The sequence below is a fragment of the Diceros bicornis genome, chromosome 24 (assembly GCF_020826845.1).
Source record: "Diceros bicornis minor isolate mBicDic1 chromosome 24, mDicBic1.mat.cur, whole genome shotgun sequence".
NCBI lineage: Eukaryota > Metazoa > Chordata > Mammalia > Perissodactyla > Rhinocerotidae > Diceros > Diceros bicornis.
Genome location: NC_080763.1, coordinates 3,122,775 through 3,150,244, shown reverse-complemented (window position 1 = coordinate 3,150,244; position 27,470 = coordinate 3,122,775). Strand labels below are relative to the sequence as shown.

At 37.8% G+C, this 27,470-nt stretch overlaps 1 protein-coding gene across 1 annotated transcript; it reads right to left on the bottom strand.

The window, feature by feature from the left end:
• Nucleotides 1-585: 585 nt before the first annotated feature.
• On the bottom strand, nucleotides 586-25,247 carry PSMC6 (proteasome 26S subunit, ATPase 6). Its single transcript, XM_058566931.1, has 14 exons — nucleotides 25,138-25,247; nucleotides 23,824-23,903; nucleotides 23,692-23,731; nucleotides 23,396-23,448; nucleotides 20,371-20,438; nucleotides 20,016-20,130; nucleotides 17,863-17,950; nucleotides 16,172-16,233; nucleotides 15,961-16,084; nucleotides 10,836-10,897; nucleotides 9,297-9,417; nucleotides 9,074-9,154; nucleotides 4,479-4,550; nucleotides 586-1,092 (listed from the first exon to the last, which is right to left on the bottom strand). The coding sequence occupies exons 1-14, from the start codon at nucleotides 25,220-25,222 to the stop codon at nucleotides 974-976; spliced, it is 1,170 nt and encodes a 389-aa protein (XP_058422914.1). The 5' UTR covers nucleotides 25,223-25,247; the 3' UTR covers nucleotides 586-973.
• Between the last annotated feature and the right edge of the window lie 2,223 nt (nucleotides 25,248-27,470).

Below are 27,470 nucleotides of genomic sequence, written 5' to 3'. Positions count from 1 at the left end.
AACAATTGTATATATATAACAGAACTTTTGTTTTGAACATTTCTGACATCACCATCCCCTGTAGCAGACACTCTTAGCCTGGTATCCATTGATACCTAGAGTCCACAGGTGAGCTTGGGAAATAATAAATCTCTTTAAGTTTTAGTATATCAAAATTATGTGTAGGTATGTATAAATTTTTCTGGAAAGAGGGTCTAGACCTTAACATTGTCAAAAGGGAACTATCATCTCACATAAATCAAGAAAACCAAGTCACATTTATTAGCAAATATTACTTTTAATCATAATCTAAAAAAAGGTTATGGATGTGCATATACTATTTCAATTAACTGTTAGCCTAATCACAGTAGGTGAAGAGTAAATAAAGGCTTTCTGGAAGGAGGAATATATAGATATAGACATACACATATATATATTATATATAACAAGATGCTCTTATGAACACCTAATGTGGGTACTGTTTTAAAATATAATTCAAAAGCCTAAGATCTAAACACAACTTCATCTTGGTTATTAAGTAGTTTACTTACTAAAGAACCTAAAGGACCATAGTAAATGTACACTTACAAAAGACAAGAACATATGTAGCAGAACTGAATCAAACAAATTTTATTCAACTTCTTAGGATAAGGAAAACAAATGATATAAAATAAGTCATAAGAAATGCTCTTTTGTACTACTATCTCAAACCATTTTCAATGTTTTACAAAATGCTCAAACAGCAAATACGAAAAGCTTCAACATACTCTTCTTTTATAACATCTGCTGCAATAAATGCAACATTAACAAACAAATTTCTTCTGTACCAATCTTAAAAGTAGAATTACTGAATTACTAATTTTTATGGTGTTACACATATTTTTATTCATTAGCTTTTAATGAGATCATTACCAATACATACATTATTTTCCTTAACTTTATTTTTACATTAAGCCAACGTCTGTCATGCAGCTATCAAAAACCTTACAGTAAATTACACAGGTTTGTAGTCCAATTTAGACTCTAGTTTCTTAGAATCAGCCACTTTTCTGACTGCTTTCATGAAGTCTTCCTGTACTACAAAATCATGATCAGCACGAATTGCAAACATACCTGTGGAGAATAAAACAACATGACTGCTATATATAATATGTGAATCACTTATTGATTATAAGAAAACTAAATAATGTAATTCTATGGAGTAAATGTGAAGGAGCCTAGATTTACTACTTCTGAGCCAGTTGTTTTTTTTTTTAAAGATTTTATTTATTTATTTTTCCCCCAAAGCCCCAGTAGATAGTTGTCTGTCATAGCTGCACATCCTTCCAGTTGCTGTATGTGGGACGCGGCCTCCTCATGGCCAGAGAAGCGGTGCGTCAGTGCGATCCCCGGGATCCGAACCCGGGCTGCCAGCAGTGGAGTGTGAGCACTGAACGGCTAAGCCACGGGGCCGGCCCTGAGCCAGTTGTTTTAATTTGTTAAAAATCACTATCATCGGGGTGGCCCCATGGCTTGTCAGTTAAGTGCGCGCGCTCTGCTGCTGGCGGCCCGGGGTTCAGATCCCGGGCGCGCACCGACGCACCGATTCTCCGGCCATGCTGAGGCTGCGTCCCACATACAGCAACTAGAAGGATGTGCAACTATGACATACAACTATCTACTGGAGCTTTGGGGGAAAAAAAGGAGGAGGATTGGCAATAGATGTTAGTGCAGAGCCGGTCTTCCTCAGCAAAAAGTGGACTGGCATGGATGTTAGCTCAGGGCTGATCTTCCTCACACAAAAAAATAAAAAAATAAAAAATAAAAAATCACTATCATTGTTCAATAAATTTCCCTAGCTACGGTGAGCATTGTTTTCCAAACCAAAAGCTACAAAGCAATGAGACAATTATCTGAAGATTTAGAATCCAGCTCACACAGTCCCTGTAACCAAAGCCATCTTGAAAAAACAAAACAAAATCCAACTATCAACAAAACATACACATTTTAATAGGTTCTTAACTCGACAGGCAGCAATTCCCTGGAAAGAGGGAGCATGTGTATGATTTGGAAAAACACATCCAGTAATTTTGACAGCCATTCCTTGTTAATAATCAAAAGCTTAGAGAATAAGAAATTTAAAAACCCAATAGTGGGCTTTACCAAAAAGTGCCATTATTCACGTTAAAATTTACCTTATACATGTACAAACTGATATTTTTATATGACTTCCTTATTCAAGTATCACAATTCAACTTTTTTCTTTCAGGTTTTTCACTAGTTACTTGTCAAATACTACTTGAAAAGGGGTACAAGTTTTTTGTTTGTATTTTTTTTTAACATTAGTTGTGTAATGGATTTGGATCCCAGATTTTGAGACAATCCTAATTTCATGATAAACTAAAGCTGGTAAGGTATCACTATCTACTAATTAATTGAAACCTATTAATATTTTCATTCAGGATCTGCTTATATTGAATTCTCACTTACATAAAATGAGTGGGTTGAAATAAAAGATTTTGTGGGTTACTTCCTATCTTCCTTTCAATTTTTCAAGATTTCTATATAAGGAGTCCTGGAAATAGCCGCTTTATGTTGTTCTCAGAAATCAGGTGAATGGAAATGACTAATTTTTTAATAGTAAAAGATACAACTAGGGCCGGCCCCGTGGCTTAGCGGTTAAGTGCGCGCGCTCCGCTACCGGCGGCCCGGGTTCAGACCCCGGGCGTGCACCGACACACCGCTTGTCTGGCCATGCTGAGGCCGCAGTTCCACATACAGCAACTAGAAGGATGTGCAACTATGACATACAACTATCTACTGGGGCTTTGGGGAAAAAAAAAGGAGGAGGATTGGCAATAGATGTTAGCTCAGAGCCGGTCTTCCTCAGCAAAAAGAGGAGGATTAGCACAGATGTTAGCTCAGGGCTGATCTTCCTCACAAAAAAAAAAAAAAGATACAACTAAATAAGATAAATTACTTTCCCAAAACTTGTGCATATGACTATTTCCAAATCACTGTTTAGTGAATGAGTGAATCTGAGATACATTCTAATCCAAAAAGGATGATAATTTCAGAATTTGATTGGAAAAGACAACTATAACGGAATCAAGTGTATTTTAATATACAGAAAGATATATTAACAAAAAAGTCTTGAAGTCTAATATAAAGAAAACCAAAGAATTTCAGTGTCTCCAGATGTGAATGTCCCACTCAGTTAAAAAGCTAAAATTTTAATCCCCACAGAAGTTATAGCTCTTTATTGGAAATAATTAAAAATGAATTTTTAAAAATATTTGAGAAAAAAAGAATATCATAATTTGATGGTATCAGTCTTTATGACACTATGTTTGTTTGGATTCTAATTAACAAAGCAATCTTCTGATAATTTGGTCCAGTGTAGATCTTGGAAAGAGAATGTCATAAGTTACTCCGAGTAGTTCAAGCCACATGACAGTTTATCTCTTATTATTTTTGCTTATTAATAAGTTTTTCTGAGCATGATTTACTCTGATTCATCTGAGCGAGTTTCTAGACCTGCAGATCTTTGATCCAGATACTGAGTCACAGTATACTCACGAAGATATTCCTATGGAAAAGCCATGCCTAAGTAGCCTCTTTAAATACTGTTGAATTTCTAAGAAATGTTAAAATAAGGCTAATGGTGATATGAAAACAAGAGGAATTCACATATTGTAATACTTAAAAAAACTGTTCATCTGCAACCTAAAAGTCAGTAACTATAAAAATTACTGTAGAAATTAATTTTTTCGATTTTAACATTTTGATTTTAAGATTCCTGTGTGGAGGACAAAAACTAAATGAGTCTATGTAGGGTTTTAAAGCCACTTGGTACCAGAAATAAAAATAGGATCACACAGTCCACAGAGAAAATTATATTAAAAAACTACTACATTTTATACAAGTTGCACAATCACAAAATTCATAAATCAATCTTTCAAAGCTTATTGCTGACAGCCTAGTATCAGAAAACATGTCATCCATTTTGCAGCAGATACCTCTGGTGCTGGCCCAGTCTGATTTCAGCCATGGGTGTGGCAGGTAATTCTGTACAGTCTCAGACTCACTTCAAGGGGCCAGTATCCTATCACATGCATATCTTTTCACATTCTGCCCTAAGGCCATCCAGAAATACAGGAGTTAACATTCCCAAGGGCAAATCTCATCAAATGGGGGATGACAGCTGGAAAATAAATGCTCCAGTCTCCCATATTTCAGCTGGGTAATCCTGGAAGGCATTTAGTATGGTTCTCTGAGGTCTCATCAGAACCAAACCTCCCTTGGCTACAGCAGCTATTTCAACGGTGCACTCTCATATAATAACGTTCCTTCTTCCCATCTCACTTGCCCTGTTCTCTCCTGCTTCTTGGAATCAATTCCCCCCAAAACAAGTACCCAAATCCTTGCAAAGCCCAGGTTCTGCTTTTGGACAAACTCAAATACATTTTTAGCAAATTAAACATCAAAAACAATAGCAAAACTGTACTTTAAACCCTGACCTGCTTCAGTACAAACATTTCTCAGGTCTGCTCCATTAAAGCCATCTGAAAGCTTCACAATTGCTTCATAATCTGTTTAGGAAAAAATACTGAAAATTAGTAAAAACAAAAATTAGACCTTTTCTTGATTTATACCCATATGGAAAATTGAAACTGAAAAGCTTGCTTTGAATCTAATCAGCTAGGTATCATCTCTGTTACCATTCCACAATATTAACAATCAAAAACCATGCTTCTGTTAAATAAATCAGCACCAAACAGAAATAAACAGTTTTGAAGCTTTAGAAACCAAGAACTGTCATCAAGATCTGAAGGCATTTTAACCTGCTTCTATGCAGTGAAACAGTTACACACATGTGAACTTCAGGTATCTGTCAAGCTATGACTCTTACTAGAACTATAACCAAATCTTTAATCTCAATAAACCTAGAACATTCAAAACCAACTGTAACCACAATGGAATTTAATCACACAAGCTAAATATAAAATACACCAAAAATAGTCATCAGACATAATTTTATGATATAGAATTTTTAAATGCTACAGCAAGCACTGGCTAGCTTTTCTCGGTTCTGTACAAGCTCCAAGTGGTGAGGTATAAGATCTATAAGAGTAATAGTGAAGTGACCTTTCCATCCACACCTCAGACTTGAAATGAAGAGCTGTTGGTTTGGGGTAGCAGTTATGGACTTGATATAGAAAAGGGAGAGAAATAAGAAACAGCATAGGCTACTACAATGTGCATAACTCTGATGAGACACCCTCTGTCAGGCAATCTAGAGTATGTCAATCTCTTTTTGAAATCATACAGATATTCATTAATTAGTCTTCATTCAGGTTCAAGATCATTCACTCCAAGCTTCCTGAGAACAGTAGATTCCCAGCACAGTATCTGGCACCTAGCAAGAGCTTAGTATTGGGAGAACCCTAGAAATTGACATCCTTAGTTCAGCTCAATCTTTCCAGCTCAAAACTCTTTCAATGAGCAATGAGAAAGTTTGTGAGAGGCAACAATCAACTATTTGTAATTATTTTGGACCATTAACTTCTAAAGGGTTTTTAAAGCTGCCTGGCAATTATACTAGATTTCCTTAGCTCAGGGGTCAGCACACTTTCTATAATGGCCCAGACAGTAATTATTTTAGGCTTCGCAGACCATATGGTCTCTGTCAAAACTATTTCTGCTCTTGTAGTGAAAGCAGTCATAAACAATATATAAATGAATGGGATTGGTTGTGTTACAACAAAACTTTATTTACAAAAACAGAAGGCAGATAGAATTTGGCCCACAAGCCATGGTTTGCTGGGCTTCTCCCCTAGTCCAGTCTCTCACTTCTTTAGATAACTATTTTGTAACTTCTCTTCTGTCCTCAAATCTCTAACAATACTTTCCCCATCTTCATTCTGAACTTGCTTCCTATTTCATTGAAAAAATAAAACCATTCAGAAGAAAAATTCTACAAGTTCCTGCCATATTTGAGAATGTCATCATCAGCATCTATATATTCTGCCTTCCCTCCTATTCTCATAAATGAAAAGTCCATGCTAATAGACAAAGCCAACCCTTCTTCAACCTTATCAATTTCTCTCTCATTCCTAGACCATTCCCATCAGCATAAAAAACTAAGTTCTTCTGTCTTAAAGAAAACTCCCCCAAATCCTCACGTCCATTACCACTACAGCTCCATTTCTTCTCTTCTCCCCTTTGCTCCAGAACTCCTTGAAAGAAATGTCTAAACCCAATGCCTTTCCTCTCAATCTCTCTGAAACCCATTTGAAGTAGGCTTCCGCTTCCACTACTCCAAAGAAATTACTTCTGATAAGGTCACCAATGATCTTCACATAATATATGGAAAGGTCCATTCTCAGAACTCTTATCTGAACCATGATTAGCATTTGACAGGGCATCAGTACCTCCTTATAAGAGTTTCTTTGTTTATCTTCCAGGACACCACAGCTCCTGGTTTTACTCCTACCTCTGTGACTATACTTTTTTTTTTTTTTGTGAGGAAGATCAGCCCTGAGCTAACATCCAGGCCAATCCTCCTCTTTTGGCTGAGGAAGACCAGCCCTGAGCTAACATCTATTGCGAATCCTCCTCCTTTTTTCCCTAAAGCCCCAGTAGATAATTGTATGTCATAGTTGCGCATCCTTCTAGTTGCTGTATGGGGGATGCCGCCTCAGCATGGCCACAGAAGCGGTGCATCAGTGCGCATCCACGGGGCCGGCCCCCGGTGACTATACTTTCTAAGACTCCTTTGATAGTTATTCGTCGTATCTTCTTAATTTTGGAGTTAGCTCAGTTTCTGAACCTCTTCTCTATCCACATTCACTTCCTCACATTAGAAGCTTATCTAATCTCAAAACTTTAAAAACCATTCTTATGCTGATATTATCCACATTTGTATCTCTAGCATAGACTACCCCAATGAACTAAGGATGCATATAGAATTACTAATCAACATCTCTATTTGGATATCTAATTAGCACCTCAAATTTAATGTATCCAGAATCAAATTCCTTATTCTACCTTTAAAATCTAATCTTTCCAGTCTTCCCCCATTTTAATTGATGGCAACTCCATCTTTCCAGTTACATGAGTCAAAAACCTAAGTCTTCCCTGGTTCTTCTCTTTAGCTCACACCCCCCATCCAATGCATTAGCAAGTCCTGTCACCTCTAAAATTTCAAAATACATCCATAATCTCATTATTTTAAAAGACTTTGCTACCACCTTGGACTAAGCCACCATCATCTTCTGCCTGGATTACTGAAATAACCTCTTAACTGATCCTCTTGCTTCTATCCTTGTCCCTCTACATGCAGCCAGAATGATCTTAATATAAGTGAATTTTGAAATATTTACAGATGAAATGATAATGCCTGGGATTTGCTTTCTAAAAATCCAGAGGGAGGGGCTGGCCCAGTGGCAAAGTGGTTACGTTGGCGCGCTCCACTTTGGTGGCCCCAGGTTTGCAGGTTCGGATCCCAGCATGGACTGATGCATCGCTTATCAAGCCATGCTGTGGCGGCATCCCATATAAAGTAGAGGAAGATGGGCATGGATGTTAGCCCAGGGCCAATCTTCCTCAGCAAAAGAGGACTGGCAACAGAGGTTAGCTCAGGGCTGATCTTCCTCACACACACACAAAAAATCCAGAGGGAAGGTAAGAGGTGGGAGAGATTACAGATGAAATAAGATTGGCCAAGAGTTAATCATTATTATTATTAATTTTTAATGTAATCTTTTTTTTTTATGAGAAAGATCAGACCTGAGCTAACATCCATGCCAATCCTCCTCTTTTTGCTGAGGAAGACTGGCCCTGAGCTAACATCTATTGCCAATCCTCCTCCTTTTTTTCTCTTTTTCTCCCCAAAGCCCCAGTAGATAGTTGTATGTCATAGTTGCACATCCTTCTAGTTGCTGTATACAGGACGCCGCCTCAGCATGGCCGGACAAGCGGTGCGTCAGTGCATGCCTGGGATCTGAACCTGGGCCGCCAGTAGCGGAGCGCGCGCACTTAACTGCTAAGCCACTGGGCCGGCCCCAAGAGTTAATGATTATTGAAGCTGGGGGATGAGTACCTGGGGCTGGAAGTTCATTATTCTCTTATCTCTACTTTTACGTACTTCTAATTTTTTTTCTGTGTGTGTGAGGAAGATCAGCCCTGAGCTAACATCCATGCTAATCCTCCTCTTTTTGCTGAGGAAGACTGGCCCTGAGCTAATATTCGCGTAGATCTTCCTCCACTTTATATGGGACACCACCACAGCACGGCCTGACAAGCGGTGCGTCGGTGCGCGCCCAGGATCCGAACCCAGGCCGCCAGCAGTGGAGCGCACGCACATAACCGCTACACCATGGGGCCAGCCCCACTTCTAATTTTTTACAATAAAAAGTTAAAAATAAAAAAACAAAAAGTAAATTCCTCTGCTCACAATCCTCCAATGGCATCCATATTACTAAAAATAAAAGCCAAAGTTCCTACATAACGGCCTCAATAAGGCTCTATACAATCTCGTCCCAATTACTTCTATGATTTCATTTGCTACTATCCTATTTACTCTGCCACAAACATGTTGGCCTCTTTGCTGCTCCTAGAATGTTCCAGGCATGCACCTGCTTCAAAGCCTTCTTACTTGCTACTCCTGCTGCATGATTTTCCCTCAGATATCCACATCTAGTTGCTTCACCTTTTCAGGTCATTGCTTAAAAAGGCTTAATGCATTCCCTGTGTTTCCCTCTCTCAGCCTCCATTTAAAAATGTAAATATTCATTCTTGCTCCTGGCATCACCTACTCCCCTTTTCTTGCTTTATTTTTTCTCCAATGCACTTTTCACCATTTAATATACTCTATATTTCACTTACTTTATTTGTCTTTCCTGACAAGAATCTAAGTTCTGTAAAGGCAAGAATTTGTCTGTTTTGTTCATTGCTATATCCCCAGCACTTAAAACATTTCCTAGCATACAGGAGATGCTCAATAAACATTAGCTGAATTTAAAACCAGATCTGGTAGACTATCAGTGACATCCAACAGCATTTTGCTTCATTTACCAAACGTAAATATATATAAAATAAGTTATTTCCTTACCTATTTCACCATGCTTTGTAATGGGACCTGCATGGATTTTCAATATATCTAATCTTGCTTGTTCGTTTGGTAAATCAATATCTGAAAATAAGAAATTATAAGATATTCTTTTGCATTCAGGTTTTTTGTTTTTTAAATAAAGTTGGGGGTGAGGAGGAGGTACGGGAAGAGAAACAGACATGGACAAAGGGAAATGGACAGCAAGTAAAGAACTGTAACTCACGTATTTTTCTATCTAATCTTCCTGGACGAAGTAAAGCAGGATCCAGTGTATCTGGTCGGTTTGTAGCCATGATCATTTTAACTCTATGTAGAGTATCAAATCCATCCATTTGATTCAGTAACTAAGAATATATTTGTAAATAAAAATCATAGACAGATTTTACAAAACATTCCCTTCATTAAAAAATAGACAACACATACCTTTTATATGCCTAATATCATGAAATGTATTGCCTACAGATATGTGGCCTTCAGAATGATCATTTGATGGAATCCTATTTTTTTTCTTTCTCTTATATACAGAGATATATTTTCCATCCTCAAAGTTCCAAGATAAATTATCTAAGTATGTATTTTTTTATAGCTATCAGGTAGTTTTAATAAATGTGAAAGGCTTCCATTTAGTCAAAAATTATGGAACTAAACTATGTAGATCTGAATTCCATGGTTCAAATTTTTTTCATTCAATTACTTTTAACAGTAAAACTAATAATAAAATCTAATGTATAAAGTGCTTATGTATGGTATGCCAGACATAAAATTTACATTAGGATAACTGGATGCAGTGATTTTTCTACAAATCTGATAATAAACCCATTACATATATTTTCAAATAATTCTACTACACATAGAAATACTGAGACACTAAATGTATTTCCTTTGATTCCTAAAGTTTTCTTGAATAAATGTTGAAAAACCTAACTGGATTCAAAAAACTCTTTAAAACAGAGCTAGCCTGACAATATTTCTATTTCTTTCCCAAAATATCTGTTAGCTGACAACATATCAGCTACATGAATAAAACTAGTATCTGTGTTGTTTTAAAATACCTCAATTAAGGTTTCTAAGAGACTCTATAACTAATTTTAAAATACTATATGTCTTCTGAGCTCAGTATAATTTATGAAAAGTAATTTTCAAATACCCCCACTGAAACAGAATTTGACAATGCATTACCTATCCTATTTGTAGAAATACAAAAATGTATTTGGGATCTTGCCATCCTTTTCACAGAATTTAGAGTAGGGAAAGGGAAAGTGGGGAAAGACTATGTACATTCTAATATCCTATCATCTATCTTCTTCAACTACCAAAATTATTTTAGTTTCCTCTCATTCTCAGCAATAAAGCATGAGAGGGAAGTTTCAGTCATTTTTAGAGCAACCTCATATGTAATTATAACTCATTTATTGCCACCAGTCTTGTCGGTTACTCATAAAATGTTTTAATAAATTTAGCGCAAAATCACATTCACAATAAGAAGTACAATATACAATTTAAATATCTGAATGGCTGATCTGCTCAAAAAGCATAGAATAGTACAGATGTACATCAAATGGAATTTTGTAGATACCCCTATTATTTTCTAATATTCATTTTCTTACTACAGATTCTGGCAGAGAAATGTGTTCATTACCATCGATATTTTCAAATTTCATACTGAAGTGTATTTATTCTTCATTTAAATCACTGTACATATTTTGACCTTCAAATATCCAAGGTTCACTTCTTCATTTAAACCCCCTTTACCAACTATTACCTCCATTAAAGTTCTCTGAATCTCTCTATCAGCTGAAGTACCCTCAGAAAACCGACGACCACCTAAAACAACAGATAGGGAAACTCATATGCAGTACTCTTTTCCTCTATAATCATCATTTAAGAAAACAGAATATGATAGTGTCTGGGGTTAAAAACATTAAGAGAAAAATTAAATAGTAAGAATTATGCTGACAAAGTTAGAATTAACTTTGGTATAATGTTTCTCATTTTTTCAATGTCAAAGGTTATTTAATAAAATTCATTAAATTTTCCTTAAAGGAAAATTACAGGCCAATATCGCTGATAAACATACATGCAAAAATCCTCAACAAAATATTGGCAAACTGAATGCAGCAATACATTAAAAGGATCACACACCATGATCAAATGGGATTTATACCAGGGATACAGGGGTGGTTCAACATCTGCAAATCAATCAATGCAATACACCACATTAACAAAATGAGGAATAAAAACCACATGATCAGAGGCCAGCCTGGTGGCATAGTGGTTAAGTTTGCATGCTCCACTTTGGCGGCCCAGGGTTCGCAGCTTTGGATCCCAGGCATGGACCTACAGATCACTCCTTAAGCCATGCTGTGGCGGCGTCCCACATACAACGTAGAGGAGGATTGGCACAGATGTTAGCTCAGGGCCAGTCTTCCTCAAGCAAAAAGAGGAAGACTGATAACAGATGTTAACTCAGGGCCAAGCTTCCTCACAAAAAAAACCCCAAAAACCACATGATCATCTGAATAGACGCAGAGGAAGCATTTGACAAGATCCCAACTTCCATTTATGATTAAAACTCTCAATAAAATGGGTATAGAAGGAAAGTACCTCAACATAACAAAAGCCAGATCTGACAAACCCACAGCCAACATCATACTCAACAGGGAAAAACTGAAAGCCATCCCTCCGAGAACAGGTACAAGACAAGGGTGTCCACTCTCACCACTCTTATTTGACATAGGACTGGAGGTTTTGGCCAGAGCAATTAGGCAAGAAAAATAAAAGGTATCCAAATTGGCAATGAAAAAGTGAAACTCTCGCTGTTTGCAGATGACATGATTTTATATATGGAAAACCCTAAACAATCTACCAGACAACTATTAGAGATAATCAACAACTACAGCAAAGTTGCAGGGTACAAAATCAACTTACAAAAATCAGTTGCACTTCTATATGCCAACAACGAACCAACAAAAAGAGAACTCAAATAATCCCAGGGGGCCAGCCCCGTGGTGTAGCAGTTAAGTGCATGTGTTCTGCTGCTGACAGCCTGGGTTCAGATCCCAGGCATGTACTGACAGACCGCTTGTCAAGCCATACTGTGGCGGCATCCCATATAAAGTGGAGGACGATGGGCACAGATGTTAGCCCAGGACCAATCTTCCTCAGCAAAAACAAAAAAGAAGATTGGCATGGATGTTAGCTCAGGGCTGATCTTCCTCACCAAAAAAAAAAAAAAAAAAAAAAAATCCCATTTACAATCACAACAAAAAGAATAAAATATCTAGGAATAAATTTAACCGAGGAGGTGAAAGACGTATTCAATGAAAACTATAAGACATTATTGAAAGAAATCGATGATGACATAAAGAAATGGAAAGATATCCCATGCACGTGGATTGGAAGAATAAACATAGTTAAAATGTCTATATTACCTAAAGCAATCTACAGATTCAGTGCAATCCCAATCAGAATCCCAATGACATTCTTCATGGAAATAGAGCAAAGAATCCTAAAATTCATATGGTGCAACAAAAGACCCCAAATAGCTAAAGCAATCCTAAGAAAAAAGAACAAAGCAGGAGGCATCACAACCCCCGGCTTCAAAACATACTACAAAGCAATAGTAATCAAAACAGCATGGTACTGGTACAAAAGCAGACACACAGATCAATGGAACAGAATTGAAAGCCCAGAAATAAAACCACACATATAGGGACAGCTAATTTTCCACAAAGGAGCTAAGAACATACAATGCAGAAAGGAAAGTCTCTTCAATTAATGGTGTTGGGAAAACTGGACAGCCACATGCAAAAGAATGAAAGTGGACCATCTGCTATTGCCATTCACAAAAATTAACTCAGGGCCGGCCCCGTGGCTTGGCAGTTAAGTGTGCGCGCTCTGCTGCTGGCAGCCCAGGTTTGGATCCTGGGCGTGCACCGACGCACTGCTTCTCCGGCCATGCTGAGGCCGCGTCCCACATACAGCAACTAGAAGGATGTGCAGCTATGACATACCACTATCTACTGGGGCTTTGGGGGAAAAAAATAAATAAACACTCTTACAAAGTGAAAATTAAAAAAAAAAAAATTAACTCAAAATGGATCAAAGACCTGAAGGTGAGACCTGAAACTATAAAACTAATAGAAGAAAATACAGGCAACACACTATTTGACATTGGTCATAAAGGAATCTTTTCGGATGACATGCCTACCCAGACTAGGGAAACTAAAGAAAAAATAAACAAGTGGGACTTTATCAGATTAAAGAGCTTCTACAAGACAAATGAAACCAGAATCAAGATGAACAGACAGTGCACCAGCTGGGAGAGAATATTTGCAAAAGTAAGCCCTAAAGAGAAAGACAAACACTGTATGATCTCACTCAAATGTGGAATATAAACCAACACACGGACAGAGAAAATTGTGTTGTGCTTACCAGGGGCAACGGGGGTGAGGGGTGGACACAAGGGGTGAAGGGAGTCATATATATGGTGATGGACAAACAAAAACGTACAACCCAAAATTCCACAATGTTAAAAACTATTAAAAAAAAAGAAAGAAATGGAATGATATTCCATGCACAAGGATTAGAAAAATAAACATAGTTAAAATGTCTTAAAGCAATCTACTACTTAAAGCAATCTACAGATTCAATGCAATTCTGATGGGGATCAGAATCCCAACGACATTCTTCACGGAAATAGAGCAAAGAATCCTAAAATTCATATGGGGCAAAAAAAGACCCTGAATAGCTAAAGCAATCCTGAGAAAAAAGAACAAAGTTGGAGGCATCAGAATCCCTGACTTCAAAATATACTACAAAGCCACAGTAATCACTCACAGCACAGTACTGGTACAAAAACAGACACACAGATCAATGGAACAGAATTGAAAGCCCAGAAATAAAACCACACATTTACGGGCAGCTAATCTTCACCAAAGGAGCTAGGAACATACAATGGAGAAAGGAAAATCTCCTCAATAAACGGTGTTCGGAAAACTGGACAGCCACACACAAAAGAATGAAAGTAGACCATTATCTTTTGCCATACACAAAAATTAACTCAAAATGGATCAAAGACCTGAAGCTAAGACCTGAAACCATAAAACTCCTAGAAGAAAACATAGACAGTACACTCTTTGACATCCTTCTTAGAAGGGTCTTTTTGAATACCATGTCTAGTTGGGCAAGGGAAACAAAGGAAAAAATAAACAAACGAGACTTCATCAGACTAAAGAGCTTCTGCAAGGCAAAGGAAACAAGGAACAAAGTGAAAAGACAACCCACAAACTGGGAGAAAATATTTGAAAATCACATATCCGACAAGGGGTTAATCTCCAAAATATATAAAGAACTCATACAACTCAACAACAAAAAAACAAACAACCCAATCAAAAAAATGGGCAGAGGAAATGAACAGACACTTCTCCAAGGAAGATATACAGATGGCCAATAGGCACATGAAAAGATGCTCAACATCACTAATCATCAGGGAAATGCAAATCAAAACAACACTGAGATACCACCTCACGCCCGTTAGAATGGCTATAATCACCAAGACAAAAAACAACAAATGTTGGAGAGGATGTGGAGAAACAGGAACCCTCATACACAGCTGGTGGGAATGCAAATTGGTGCAGCCTCTATGGAAAACGGTATGGAGATTCCTCAAAGAATTAAAAATAGAGATGCCCTATGATCCAGCCATCCCACTACTGGGAATCTATCCAACGCACCTGAAATCAACAATCCAAAGAGGCTTATGCACCCCTATGTTCATTGCAGCATTATTCACCATAGCCAAGAAGTGGAAGCAACCTAAGTGTCCCTCGACTGACGATTGGATTAAGAAAATGTGGTATATATATACAATGGAATACTACTCAGCCATAAAAAAAGACAAAATCGTCCCATTTGCAACAACATGGATGGGCCTGGAGCGTATTATGTTAAGTGAAATAAGCCAGAAAGAGAAAGACAAACACTGTATGATCTCACTCATATGTGGAATATAAACCAACACATGGACAGAGAAAACTGGACTGTGGTTACCCGGGAAGTGGGGGTGGGGGGTCGGGCACAAGGGGTGAAGGGAGTCATATATGGGGTGATGGACAAACAAAAATGTACAACCCAAAATTTCACAATGTTAGAAACCATTAAAATATCAATAAAAAAAAAAAAAAAAAAAAAAAAAAGAAGAAGCCAAAAAAAAAAAAAATAGAAATACCGTACAACCCAACTATCCCACTACTGGGTATTTACCCAAAGGATTTGAAATCAGCAATTCAAAGAGACTTATGCACTCCCACGTTCATTGCAGCATTATTCACAATAGCCAAGATGTGGAAGCAACCCAAGTGCACATCAACTGATGAATGGATAAAGAAGATGTGGTATATATATACAATGGAATACTACTCAGCCATAAAAAAAGACAAAATCGTCCCATTTGCAACAACATGGATGGACCTTGAGGGTATTAAGTTAAACAAAATAAGCCAGACGGTGAAAGACAAACACCATATGATTTCACTCATATGTGGAAGATAAACAAACACATGGACAAAGAGAACAGATTAGTGGTTACCAAAGGGGAAGGGGGTTGGGGGGTGGGCATAAGGGGTAAATGGGCACATATGTATGGTGACTGACAAATAACATTGTACAACTGAAATTTCACAATGTTATAAACTATTATGACCTCAGCAAAAAAATTAAATTTTCTTAAGAATCTTCTTAAAATAATGTCCAATTCATTTTGCTACCTCACACAAGTTGCAATTAAGAGGTGAAGAGAAGGGAATAAGGTTCTCTTAGATCTTTAAAAAATTTCCTAACACTTTCAAGAAAAGTTTAAAATAATATTTAAAAGGTGTTATTCTTACCAATAGCATCTATTTCATCCATAAAAATGATGCATGGCTGATGGTCCCTGGCATAATTAAACATTTCTCTGATCAAACGAGCACTTTCACCAATGTACTTGTCTACAATAGAACTAGATACAACCTGATTAAAGGAAAAACATTAAGGTAACTATAAGACAAGTCAAATAAAATATAATTTCAACAACTACAAAAAGAATCTTCCCTCTACCTTTAAGAAATTGCAGTCTAGCTGGCTAGCAACAGCTCGTGCCAAGAGTGTCTTTCCTGTACCTAGGAATGACAAAAGAAGTCCTAATTAGATGAACAGTAAAACAAATTTTTAACAACCTCTTGAGAATTTACTCCTTTGGCTAGTAAGTTTGGCAAAATAGAACGTAAATCCTAAATAGAATTTCCATTTAAAATTCCAACACACTTCTACTCTCAATATTAAAATTTTAAACTTTACCCAAAATATCTCTTGTAATTTTATTATAAGGACACTGAATATGTAACTTTAGAAAAATATCAAACCCTACTTACAGATTATGATGGAAACTTCTGTTACATTAAAATTCATTGGTCTATCCTGCATGCTGAATGGATCTTTTACCTATGCATGACATTGTAATATCAAGTATTGGTTATTTGGAAACTACTGGTTCAGAGAGTTATGTAAATCTTCCAAATGTTGGCATTTTTCATTGTACAATATTAAAAAATCACATTTGTTAGTATTGTCATCAATCTCATCAGAAAAGTCTTTTAAAGCTGTCAAGCTCACAGCGCCAAATGTAAGTTTTCAAAAATTCTAATTTTCACTTGAAAGCTCAAATTTTATCACTGGCACCAGATGATATCAGCTGTTTTCTTTAACATGACAGGCTAACTTCATCCATTTTTGAAAAAATGGGTGCCAGATAACCAATAACTAGTCTGAATAACCAATAACCATAATATACGGTTATACCAGTATAACCATAGATTGTCTGTAAATTATCAAGTAAAAATGGTATCCCGTGAAGGGCAGCTAATTCAGCGGGCAACTCAAATAACTGCACAAGAGCTTTTCCTAGAAATAATTATCCTATTCAGTATGCAACAGAAGTACTTTATACATATTTTCCATTTCATCACACAGAATACAAGAAACATTACTCAAGGATCAAGATTTAATATAATTAATAGGGCCAGCCCCGTGGCTTAGCGGTTAAGTGCGCGCGCTCCGCTGCTGGCAACCTGGGTTCGGATCCCGGGCGCGCACCAACGCACCGCTTCTCCGGTCATGCTGAGGCCGCGTCCCACATACAGCAACTAGAAGGATGTGCAGCTATGACATACAACTATCTACTGGGGCTTTGGGGGCACAAAAAATAAATAAAATTGAAAAGTATATATATATATAATTAATAATTTTTACTGCTTCACCAAGGACATTTTAAGATGAAACTGGCATTTTTTTTTTTTAATACCGCAAGTGTGGGTGGTTGAGAACATAGTGACTACTATTACCCTTTTGTACCACTGACTGAAATGATTCATGCTATGGCATGAGCAGTTTTACCCACATTACTTGTGCACCAACAACACAGATGTCAACACCGTGAAAAAAAGCAACTAACATCTAGTATTATGAAAGTAAGTTTCGACCTTGCAGACCCCCTAAAAGTGTCTCAAGAGCACCCAGAGGTCTGTGAACTACACTTTGAGGACCACTGCACTAGAATCACATGGCATGTTAAGATATATACACAAAGAAGCACAAGAGGACTACGCATGCCTGAGAGAACAGACACAAATCTCCTATCCCTTTTTTACTCTGAGCAGAGTGGAGGTTGGAATTGCTTACATTAAATTTTCATCTTTTTTTTTCCTTAATTCATTCATTTATTAGTGGGGCAGACATAATTCAATACCAACCTGGTGGTCCATATAACAAACAGCCCTTTGGAGGTATTATTCCTACGCGCTGGAATAATTCTGGGTTTGTAAGAGGTAATTCTATCACCTAGAAAAGAAGTTGCACGTTTCTTAAAAAGTTAGTAAAGATTTTGACGCTTGCAAGTATTTTAAGTAAAACATCAACATAGTTATGTATATACATCATAATTCATAATGGATCTAGAATTTCATGCTATGTAAAACCATTTATATTAGAGGTTTTTCTTCAGGTAGATTTAAGATATCTCTTAAATCTAAAAAATTTTAAGTAATTTCTTAAAAATTAATTATAAAGTATGCGATTATTTTAACAAACCACAACTGGACTAGAGTGATGGGAACACGAGCACATAATCTGTCAAAACATATCTGAATTGTACATTTAAAACCTGTGTATTTTAGGGGCCGGCCCACTGGCACAAGTGGTTAAGCGCGCGCACTCCGCATAGGCAGCCCTGAGTTCACAGGTTCGGATCCCGGCTGCACACGGATGCACCGCTTGTGAAGCCATGCTGTGGTGGCGTCCCATACAAAGTAGGGGAAGATGGGCATGGATGTTAGCTCAGGGCCAATCTTCGTCAGCCAGAAAGAGGAGGATTGGGATCGCATGTTAGCTCAGGGCTGATCTTCCTCACACACACACACAAAAAAAATCTGTGCGTTTTACTGAATGTAAATTACGCCTCAATGAAAAAATTACACTACAAAAACCAGTTAAGCAAAAAAAAAAACCCCAAAAACCAAACGATCTATACCATTTTGCATCTGGGAAATACAACACTAAACAATTACAGAATGGGGAAATCTGGTAAGCTATAATTGCCACCAAGAGAAAAGGTGTAATATGTTGTCATTTTGCCATAGCAACCTTAAAAGAACCATATATTCTGCTCTCAATATCCTACGAAGACTGATTTCAAGGAAAGAAAACTAGAGAATACAACATTGAGGCTTTGACTGCCCAACTTAAACTTTTTATAATACCAGTATCTTGAAAGAGAAACTTCTATTGAATAGTTGTGTCCATCAGGTGTGATTAAAACAAGCCAAAAGTATGAGAAAGCAATATTCTGAAGTGTCTGCAGATGGAAAAGGGTATTGCACGTGCATGTGTGTTTTGTTTATGTGTGTGTGTGTGAGATTCTTTCTGCTCCTATGGCTGATGCAGCAAATCACTGTAAAAGACTGGGTTTCACAGTTCCATGAAGCACTTCTTCTGTTGCCCTTTCATTACTACAAAGTTGAGAAGAATAGGCTTTTATTTACGCTTAGATCAGTGCTTCCTCAAGTATGGTCACAAAACAATTTGGTTTCATAATTAGCTGGAATGGTTGTTTAAATGCTAATTCCTGTGTCCCAACCCCAAGCTACTGCATCAAAACCATGCAGAGGGCCTAAAAATCTCTATCCTTAACAAGAGTGCCAGAAAATTGCATGTGCTGAAGTCTGAAAACTACTGGCTTAGGGCTTAAATCATATGATGTAACTATCTGATGTGATTATCCTCATTCATTCCTAAATATTTCCATCCTAAATTAGGATGAAATCAGTAAGACAATGTAATTTGCTTTAAACAGAATTTGTTAAAAAGCCACCTGTGCTGTGAAGCAAGGCAATTCTGACTTGATTCTTCCCCTAAGAGCTTAAAAGGTTTAATCCACTCTGAAGCCAGTATTTTTCTTAAATGGCAGCAAACAGCTTTACCAAATAAAATATTTAAGCCACAGGTAACCTACTCTAAGAGTGGGAAGCTAACATTAATGAGGTTATAGGAAAAACTACATTACACACGTTACCCAAATCTGCTCTGATCCAAGTAACCTACTATGATAATCAAAACCACAGATGGCATGGGCATTGGATTAAACCAATTATTCTTAGTTTTTTCTTCTTCTTTGTCACACAAAGAGCAGGATTATTCTAACACGAAATTATCTCCAAATCAACAAAAACCTATACTTTTCATAGCTATAAATTCAGTGCTATTCTTCTCTCACTAAGACATTAAATGTATAATATTCAGTAACCACTATTTGGACAAAGAGTAATTTTCATCCTCTTTCTCTCTTCAGGCATCTTAAAACCAGTACTATTTATTAGTAAATTCAAAGAACAAAGCATACACTACCAACCTCTCTTAATTCCCGAATCTGTTCTGACAGCCCTCCAATCTCAGAATAAGAAACATTCCCAGGGTCCTCATGAGACATGTTGTAAACCAGCGGATCCACCTCTCTTGGCAAATATCTGTAATGATAAGGAATGTATTTTTCTTGTAAAAGATGTATTTTCTCTCAGCCTACAGACAGAGTATAAATGACTTGCTTATGCAAGCATCTGTAGGTGATCTTATAAAACATGTTTAATTAGAAATTAGTAAAACAGAAAAAGTGGCAAAATACTCAGTTATCTCAAGAAGTATATATTTTGGATAAAATCCCACCTCTGTGAAAATAAAAGGTAAACTAAATAGAATAAGAAACCTACCTCATGATAGTTAGTGTAGTCATATCCAAAGCAACTCTTGTTCCTGGCTTCAGCTTACTTTTGTCAAGCTAATTTTGTAAAACAAAAGGTATTACATAAACACTTAAAAAGGGGAATAACTCGCTAACAAGAGCATAATATTTAGAAGTCAAATAATCATTTTTACCCTTCAGAGAGAAGAATATTAGATTATAAACACTATGACAACAGAAGGGCTTATAAAAGTAACAATTCAAAGTTATTTCCATCCGCGCCTTAAAAGAAGGCCCCTTTGTGCAATCTCAGTGTGAAATGTGAAATCACTAATACACAAAGTTTGAGGTGGTAATGGCCTTGTTTCTGAAGAAGGAATGCACTTTGGTATTTTACTTTCAAAGGCTCTCTATTTAATATAGTTTTGCTCATTATTTTGATTCAGGCACTGTAAAACAGTGACTTTGGCAACTGTGATTTATACAGAAATCTGTAAGTGAACATTTTGGGGGAACGAAAGGGAAACTTTTTTTTGTTTTTTTTCGTGAGGAAGATTGGCCCTGGGCTAACATCCGTGACCATCTTCCTCTACTTTATATGTGGGACGCCTGCCACAGCATGGCTTGATAAGCGGTGCATAGGTCTGTACCCGGCATCGGAACCCATGAACCCGGGCCCCCAAAGCGGAGCATGCTAACTTAACCATTAAGCCATAGGGCTGGCCAGCCCCAGGAAAAGGAAGCATTTTCAAGGTGTGCTCATTACATTTAAAAACTATAGCTTTTGGGAAGAATCTGTTACTTGATTACAGTAGTCTCCCCATATCCTCAGTTTTGCTTTCCGTGGTTCCAGTTACCCACAGTCAACAGTGGTCTGAAAATATTAAATGGAAAATCCCAGATATAAACAATTCAGAAGTTTTAAATTGCGTGCCATTCTGAGCAGCGTGATGAAATCTCGCCCCATCCGATTCGTCCTGTCTGGGATGTGACTCACCATTTTGTCCAGCGTATCCACCTATATAAACTACCTGCCCGTTAGTCACTTAGTAGCTGTCTCAGTTGTCAGATCAACTGTCAACTGTCGTAGTATTCCAGTGGTTGTGTTCAAGTAACCCTTATTTACTTAATAATGGCTCCAAAGTAGAATAGTAGTGATGCTGGCAATTTGGATACGCCAAAAGGAAGCCGTAAGGGCCGGCCCTGTGGCTTAGCGGTTAAGTGCGTGCGCTCTGCTGCTGGCGGCCCGGGTTCGGATCCCGGGCGCGCACTGACACACCACTTCTCCGGCCATGCTGGGGCCGTGTCCCACATGCAGCAACTAGGAGGATGTGCAACCATGACATACAACTATCTACTGGGGCTTTGGGGGAAAAAAATAAATAAATAAATAAAATTTAAAAAAAAAAAACATTAAAAAAAAAAAACAAAAGGAAGCCGTAAAGTACTTCCTTTAAGTGAAAAGGGAAAAGTTCTTCACTTAATAAGGAAAGAAAAAAATCATATGCTGAGGTTGCTAAGATCTACAGTAAGAGTATATCTTCTATCCATGAAATTGCTATGAAGGAAAAAGAAACTCATGCTAGTTTTGCTATCACACCTCAAATATGTATGTGTAGGAAAAAAACATGGTATATATGGGGTTTGGTACTATCCATGGTTTCAGGAATCCACTGGGGGTCTTGCAACATACGCCCAGCGGTTAAGAGGGAACTACCGTATAGAAGAAAGGGGAAATGTACTGTTTCCCCTTAAGAGAATTTTATTAAAATGCTAAAAAAAAAACAAAACAAAACACCAGCAACCATCATTCATGCCTTTGGTACATGCCAGACACTATGCTAAGTATATTTTATATCAGGTTAAATCATACCAAACAATTTATTGGCATATTTAGGCAGGGTAATTTACTTAGCTAGAACTGGACAGAATCTATCCAACAGATTCACTTCGCACTGAGAATGTTACTTTTCAAAAATAAAGTTACTTTTTGATAGTTTAAAAAACTGCTTGCCAATACAATTTCAGAATCATACAAATTACTGACCACTTTTCAGAGGATTTTGCAACGAGTCTAAGTTTAGGATTTAGTGCCAATTAAAATGAAGTAGAGACAGGTGAATTAGTAGATTTAATATAATGGATTAAGCTAAAAAAAAATGCCAGTAAATGCAGTACTTGAAAAAGAGCTAAACAGGGATCAATCTGAAGCTATTTCAACAGGTACATCTATAGGGAATATATACTCTGGCTTTTATAATATTTTCCAGTTTTCAAAAACTCTCTTGCCCTCCTACAATCATGAAATATCTTAGAAATGCCCATTTTTGGCATCCAGAGGGCCCTAAAAAGGACATAGAAAAATCCTTTGTCATCTAATATTTTGATTTAGAAAATGTCACCCCACTTATACACTGGGTAAAATCCTAAGTTTAGATTTTGTCCCCGGGTTAAATTCCATTCTACAGTCACGTGTCAATGTTTTAAAACTTGAATCTGATATAAAAAACACTCAGAGAAAGCTCTTCCAATGAATTTATAAGAATGCTCTATCTAAGGACATCTCCTAAAGAATAGGGAATATACAAATCGGCTTCAGAAGCTACTGAATGATTTGAAGCCATTTGTTGGCGTTTTTGATGACTGCAAAATGAAATTTGGAGTTATTTCAATCTGCCTATTCTAATCTAAACAAATTCATACAAAATCAACTTAGGCTATAGTAAAGTCTCTAAGTAACATTTCTAAATATTTAAATATAAAGCATAAGTTAATAGGGTCTAATACTTTTAGTCCTCTTCAAAAAAGACATTAAAATAAAATAATCTATTTTCCAGTTCTAAAATTCTTCAATTTCTAAGTGTGTAGAACTGACTGAGGCAATGTGATACAGTAGCAAGTAGAGAATACCAGGAGTCAAAGCCCATGGTTTGAGTTCAGACTTTGCTAATAATTAGCTACATAATGCCTGACCTGCTTACCTCAAGAATTAAATAACTTATATGAAAGTGCTTTTGTCAACTATAAAGCACTATACAAATGTAAAGTGTTACCTGTCGACGACAACCCACAACATATCTTGGTCCATTTGTAGCTTTAACAATGACTAGAGGAAGAAAATGAAAGAATAAATTGAAAAATAGAAAGTAAAAAATAAATATACTGACATCAATGGCAGGTTCAATTTTATTTCTGCCCTCCAAGAAGACAATAGCTGAAAGAAAACCTAGTCTATGCAAGAATATCATCTACCTTCATTGTTGTCATTAAAATAATAACCATTTCAAAAGTTGGTGGGGGGAGAGTCTGCTTTTTTTTTCTTTACTAATTAACAATCTAATCTACTTACATTTTTCTTCAGTTAATTGCTTAAGTACTTCACCCACAATCTAAGAAAGAAAAAAAAGCATTACTTTTTGCCAACAGCTAAAAAACAAAGCAAATTACCATACCCCCTACAACCCCCGACTCCATTACTTACCTGTCCAACACTTTGTAGGGCCTTCAAATCATTTTCAGACTTTTCATACTGTTTGGTAAGTTCTTTCAATTGTTCCCTTACTGAAAAATATAATTTAAACATTTTTAATTAAACAATAATCTTAGTGAGTTTAAGTCACTAAGTCTCAAGTTTACTGAAGTCAATTTCACTTTACATATATTTTATATCCACTATAAATGGATACCACAAAAGAAATAACGCCGTTTACGGGCGACACGTTTAAAAACGAAATGTTAACAGAGAAAGTACCATATTTTTATTTTTTTGATCGGCAATACTCACTTGTTCAAGCACTTTTTAGGTTCCATTCTTAACACACATTGACACTCTGACACTTCCGGATTTGCGACTACAAATCCGAATGATAAACGAATTAGACCCTTCCTCACCTCTTCGCCTACCCACATGGATTATTACTCGCTGGCTTTCTACCCTATATAAGGTCAAGAGGTGCAGTTCTCCACAGAATCATACAGTTATGGTCTTCCTTTATTTAATTAAACTACTCAGGCTTTTCAGTGAATGCACACTATGAAAAAATTTAAGTGCTCTTTTAGCTCAGGAGATAAGGGAAACTTGTACTAACAGAGGACAACTCAAAACAGGAGAAAAGGGCCGGCCCCATGGCTTAGTGGTTAAGTGCGCGGGCTCTGCTGCTGGCGGCCCGGGGTTCGGATCCCGCGCGCACCGACGCACTGCTTCTCCGGCCATGCTGAGGCCGCGTCCCACATACAGCAACTAGAAGGATGTGCAGCTATGACATACAGCTATCTACTGGGGCTTTGGGGGAAAAAATAAATAAATAAAATCTTTAAGAAAAAAAAAAAAGAAAAGACGAGGAGACTTTTTATGACTGACGGACTCCTCTCGTGAGCTTCGTGTCCGGCTTTCCACCCCACGACAGGCCAGCTCCCCGAGTCTCCTTCCCTGCCTGAGCTTCCCTAACTCAAGTATCTCCTCCTCTCCGGGTCCTAGGGCTCCACCAACACTGCCCTCCTTGCACCCCAACCTGGGAAACGCCCCTGGCCCACTTTCCCACTTCTCTAGTCCCCTTCCACTTCCACCTCAGAACTGGGGATGTTCTCTCTGCCACCTGGACCAGAACGGGCCATTCCCACGCCCGAAGAGGCGCTGCCCCCCAAACTCAGGGCAGGATGACAAAGCGCGTCGTCCCCGGACCGAGGCCTTCCCACCTCCGGGGCCCGGTTGCCGGGCTCGGCCACAGGCCTCTGCTTTGTCGGATACAGAGGCAGGTCCAGGCACGAGAGGATGTGGAAAGAAAGGTGCACTCACACTCCTTGAGACGGCCGTCGATCTCCTTGTGCTCCAGCAGCTTCTTGCGGTAGTCCTGAAGCGCCTTATCTCTCGGATCCGCCATGATGAGAAGCCGCCGCTCATAGGGGATGCCGGGAATGGCCATGGCCGCCCGGGCGGGGGAAGGGGCGGGGCGAGGGAGGAGCGACCCCGCCCCTTCCCCGTTGTCCCCGCCCCCAACTCCGCTTCTCCCAGCGCCGCGTTTGGGTTCACCCAGGGCGCCGGCGTGCACCAAGGGAGGCCTCCGGCCACACCGTCCCCTACAGGTCGGGCTGGGTAAAGCAGGGCGCTGTTATCCTATTAGTTCCCTGAGAGGTCTCGGTATTCTTGTCACTGCTGTGCTGGAACCACAAAAGACTTTGTAATAAACTGAGATGGGAGTGAAATAGGAAATGTGCAACCTCGCAAAATAGCTCCGATGGCCTATCGGTATAACACAGAGAGCCTATTGGTTTAATACAGTGCTATCTGGGACCTCCAGGTACAGAAGGAGCAAGCTATTTCATTCATTCCTTCAGTGAATGAGGTATTAAGGATACGATCTAGTGAGGGGATAAAAAATTTTTTTACAAAGTGTAATAAATACTGTACTATAATGGAAAAAGACATAATGTTATAGAATAAATGAGAAGAACTAATTTAGAACAGATATCTGAGATCAGGAGCCAGCCATGCAACAAACTGGGGAGGAAACTTCCAAACATAGGAAACAGCAAGTGCGAAAATCTTGAGGTGAAAAAAAGCGTGGCTCACTTCTAGGAACAAAAAGGGAGCCCATGAGACCAGAAGGGGGTGGGTTGTAGAGATATGGGGCTCAAAATAAGGATGCTGAAGTAGGCTGAGTCAGGAACTTGAAGTCTGATAGAACTGGCTTTCAGATTTCTGTGCTTTCAGACACATTAATCTCTCAAAATCTCTGTAAAATGAGCATAATAATTATACTTATCTCATAGGGTTGTCATGAGTATTAAATACAATAGTGTGCCTATAGCTATTAACACATCTGGCACACTGTAAACACTCAATAGTGTTATTTTAAGGGTACTAATGACCTCAGTTTTTGCAGTACAGATGCCCATTGCTATATCTCTTCCCAGCATTGTTCCTGGGGGGAATTTATTGTTGTTCCAATAGGATCAGTCAAATTCCCCAAATGGACTCCATTTTTCTCATCTTATCCAGTGGCCCTGGATATTTGAGTTTAAATAGGTATATCCGCTGTATACATATAAAGTGCAAATTTATGTGAATTAAATTACCAAAAGTCACATAAAAGATGTCTTCAAATTTATTAGGAAAAAATCTTATGAGTATTGTGTGAATATTCTATTCTGTTTTTCTAAAGATAACTGGGAATTGCAGTAGGTAATAAATAAGGAAGGTGGATTGAGAAGGGATAGTCCCTTCCTACTCAGCTTCAACTATTCTGGTCAAATTAGTCCATCCATACCAAAATAATCACCTCTGACATCCAAAAGTAAAGAAGAGAGAATAAGGCAGAGAAAAAAGACAGCTCATTTTGGTTCCATTCAATAAATATTTATAACACATACTGGTGTATCATTTCAACATAACACACCAATATTTTAAACTCCCTTAACCCTTGTTCTTTTTCTGTCACCCATCTGGCAAAATTCCAACTTCAGATGGACTTCCTATCTGTTTCCCCATGCCTGCACCAGAACAGCCCTGTTCCCTTCTTATATGCACCTGTAAGACTGCATTACTCTCCACCAGAAAAATGTAGCTCAATTTGTAATTATACATTCATAAGTGTGATTAAATGTTTAGTGTCTTTGTCCCACAGTAGACTACAAGCTCCAGGAAAACAAAGACAATGACTATTTCTTGCATATTATTGTATTCCCAGAAGATGATTATATATATAAATTATTGAATGAATGAATATGTGAACATGTCAGACACTATGATAGGTAAGCAGAGATACAAAAAGATTAAGAAATGTCATCAGTACTCAAGGAACTTACAATATCATAGAGTAGAGAAGAAGAGATATGAGAAGGCATATCTTAGTTTTGGGGGAGCTCATAAAATTGATATCATAACAAACAGTGATGAGATAGATTTAGATCTTCAAAAAATCATTTAAGGATAGTCTCCTAATCTACTTACCTATAATTTAGCAATGATGGGTGTTGTGGTTTTAAAATAGGTGTGTAAATTCTTTGATATTTCCCATTGCAAGAATTGGAGCCTAGTTCCCCTTTCCCTGGATGAAGCCACTTGCCCTGGATGAATAGAATAAAGTGAAAGTGATAGTATACGACGACTGAGACTGGGTCATAAAAAGC

Coding starts and splice junctions, on each gene's coding strand:
- PSMC6 (XM_058566931.1), bottom strand. CDS start 25,222: ATGGCGGATCCGAGAGATAAGGCGCTTCAGGACTACCGCAAGAAGCTG. Junction 20,439..23,395: donor TTGTGGGTTGTCGTCGACAG/GTAACACTTTAC, acceptor TTACAAAATTAG/CTTGACAAAAGTAAGCTGAA. Junction 9,155..9,296: donor AAGATTAGATAGAAAAATAC/GTGAGTTACAGT, acceptor TCTTATTTTCAG/ATATTGATTTACCAAACGAA.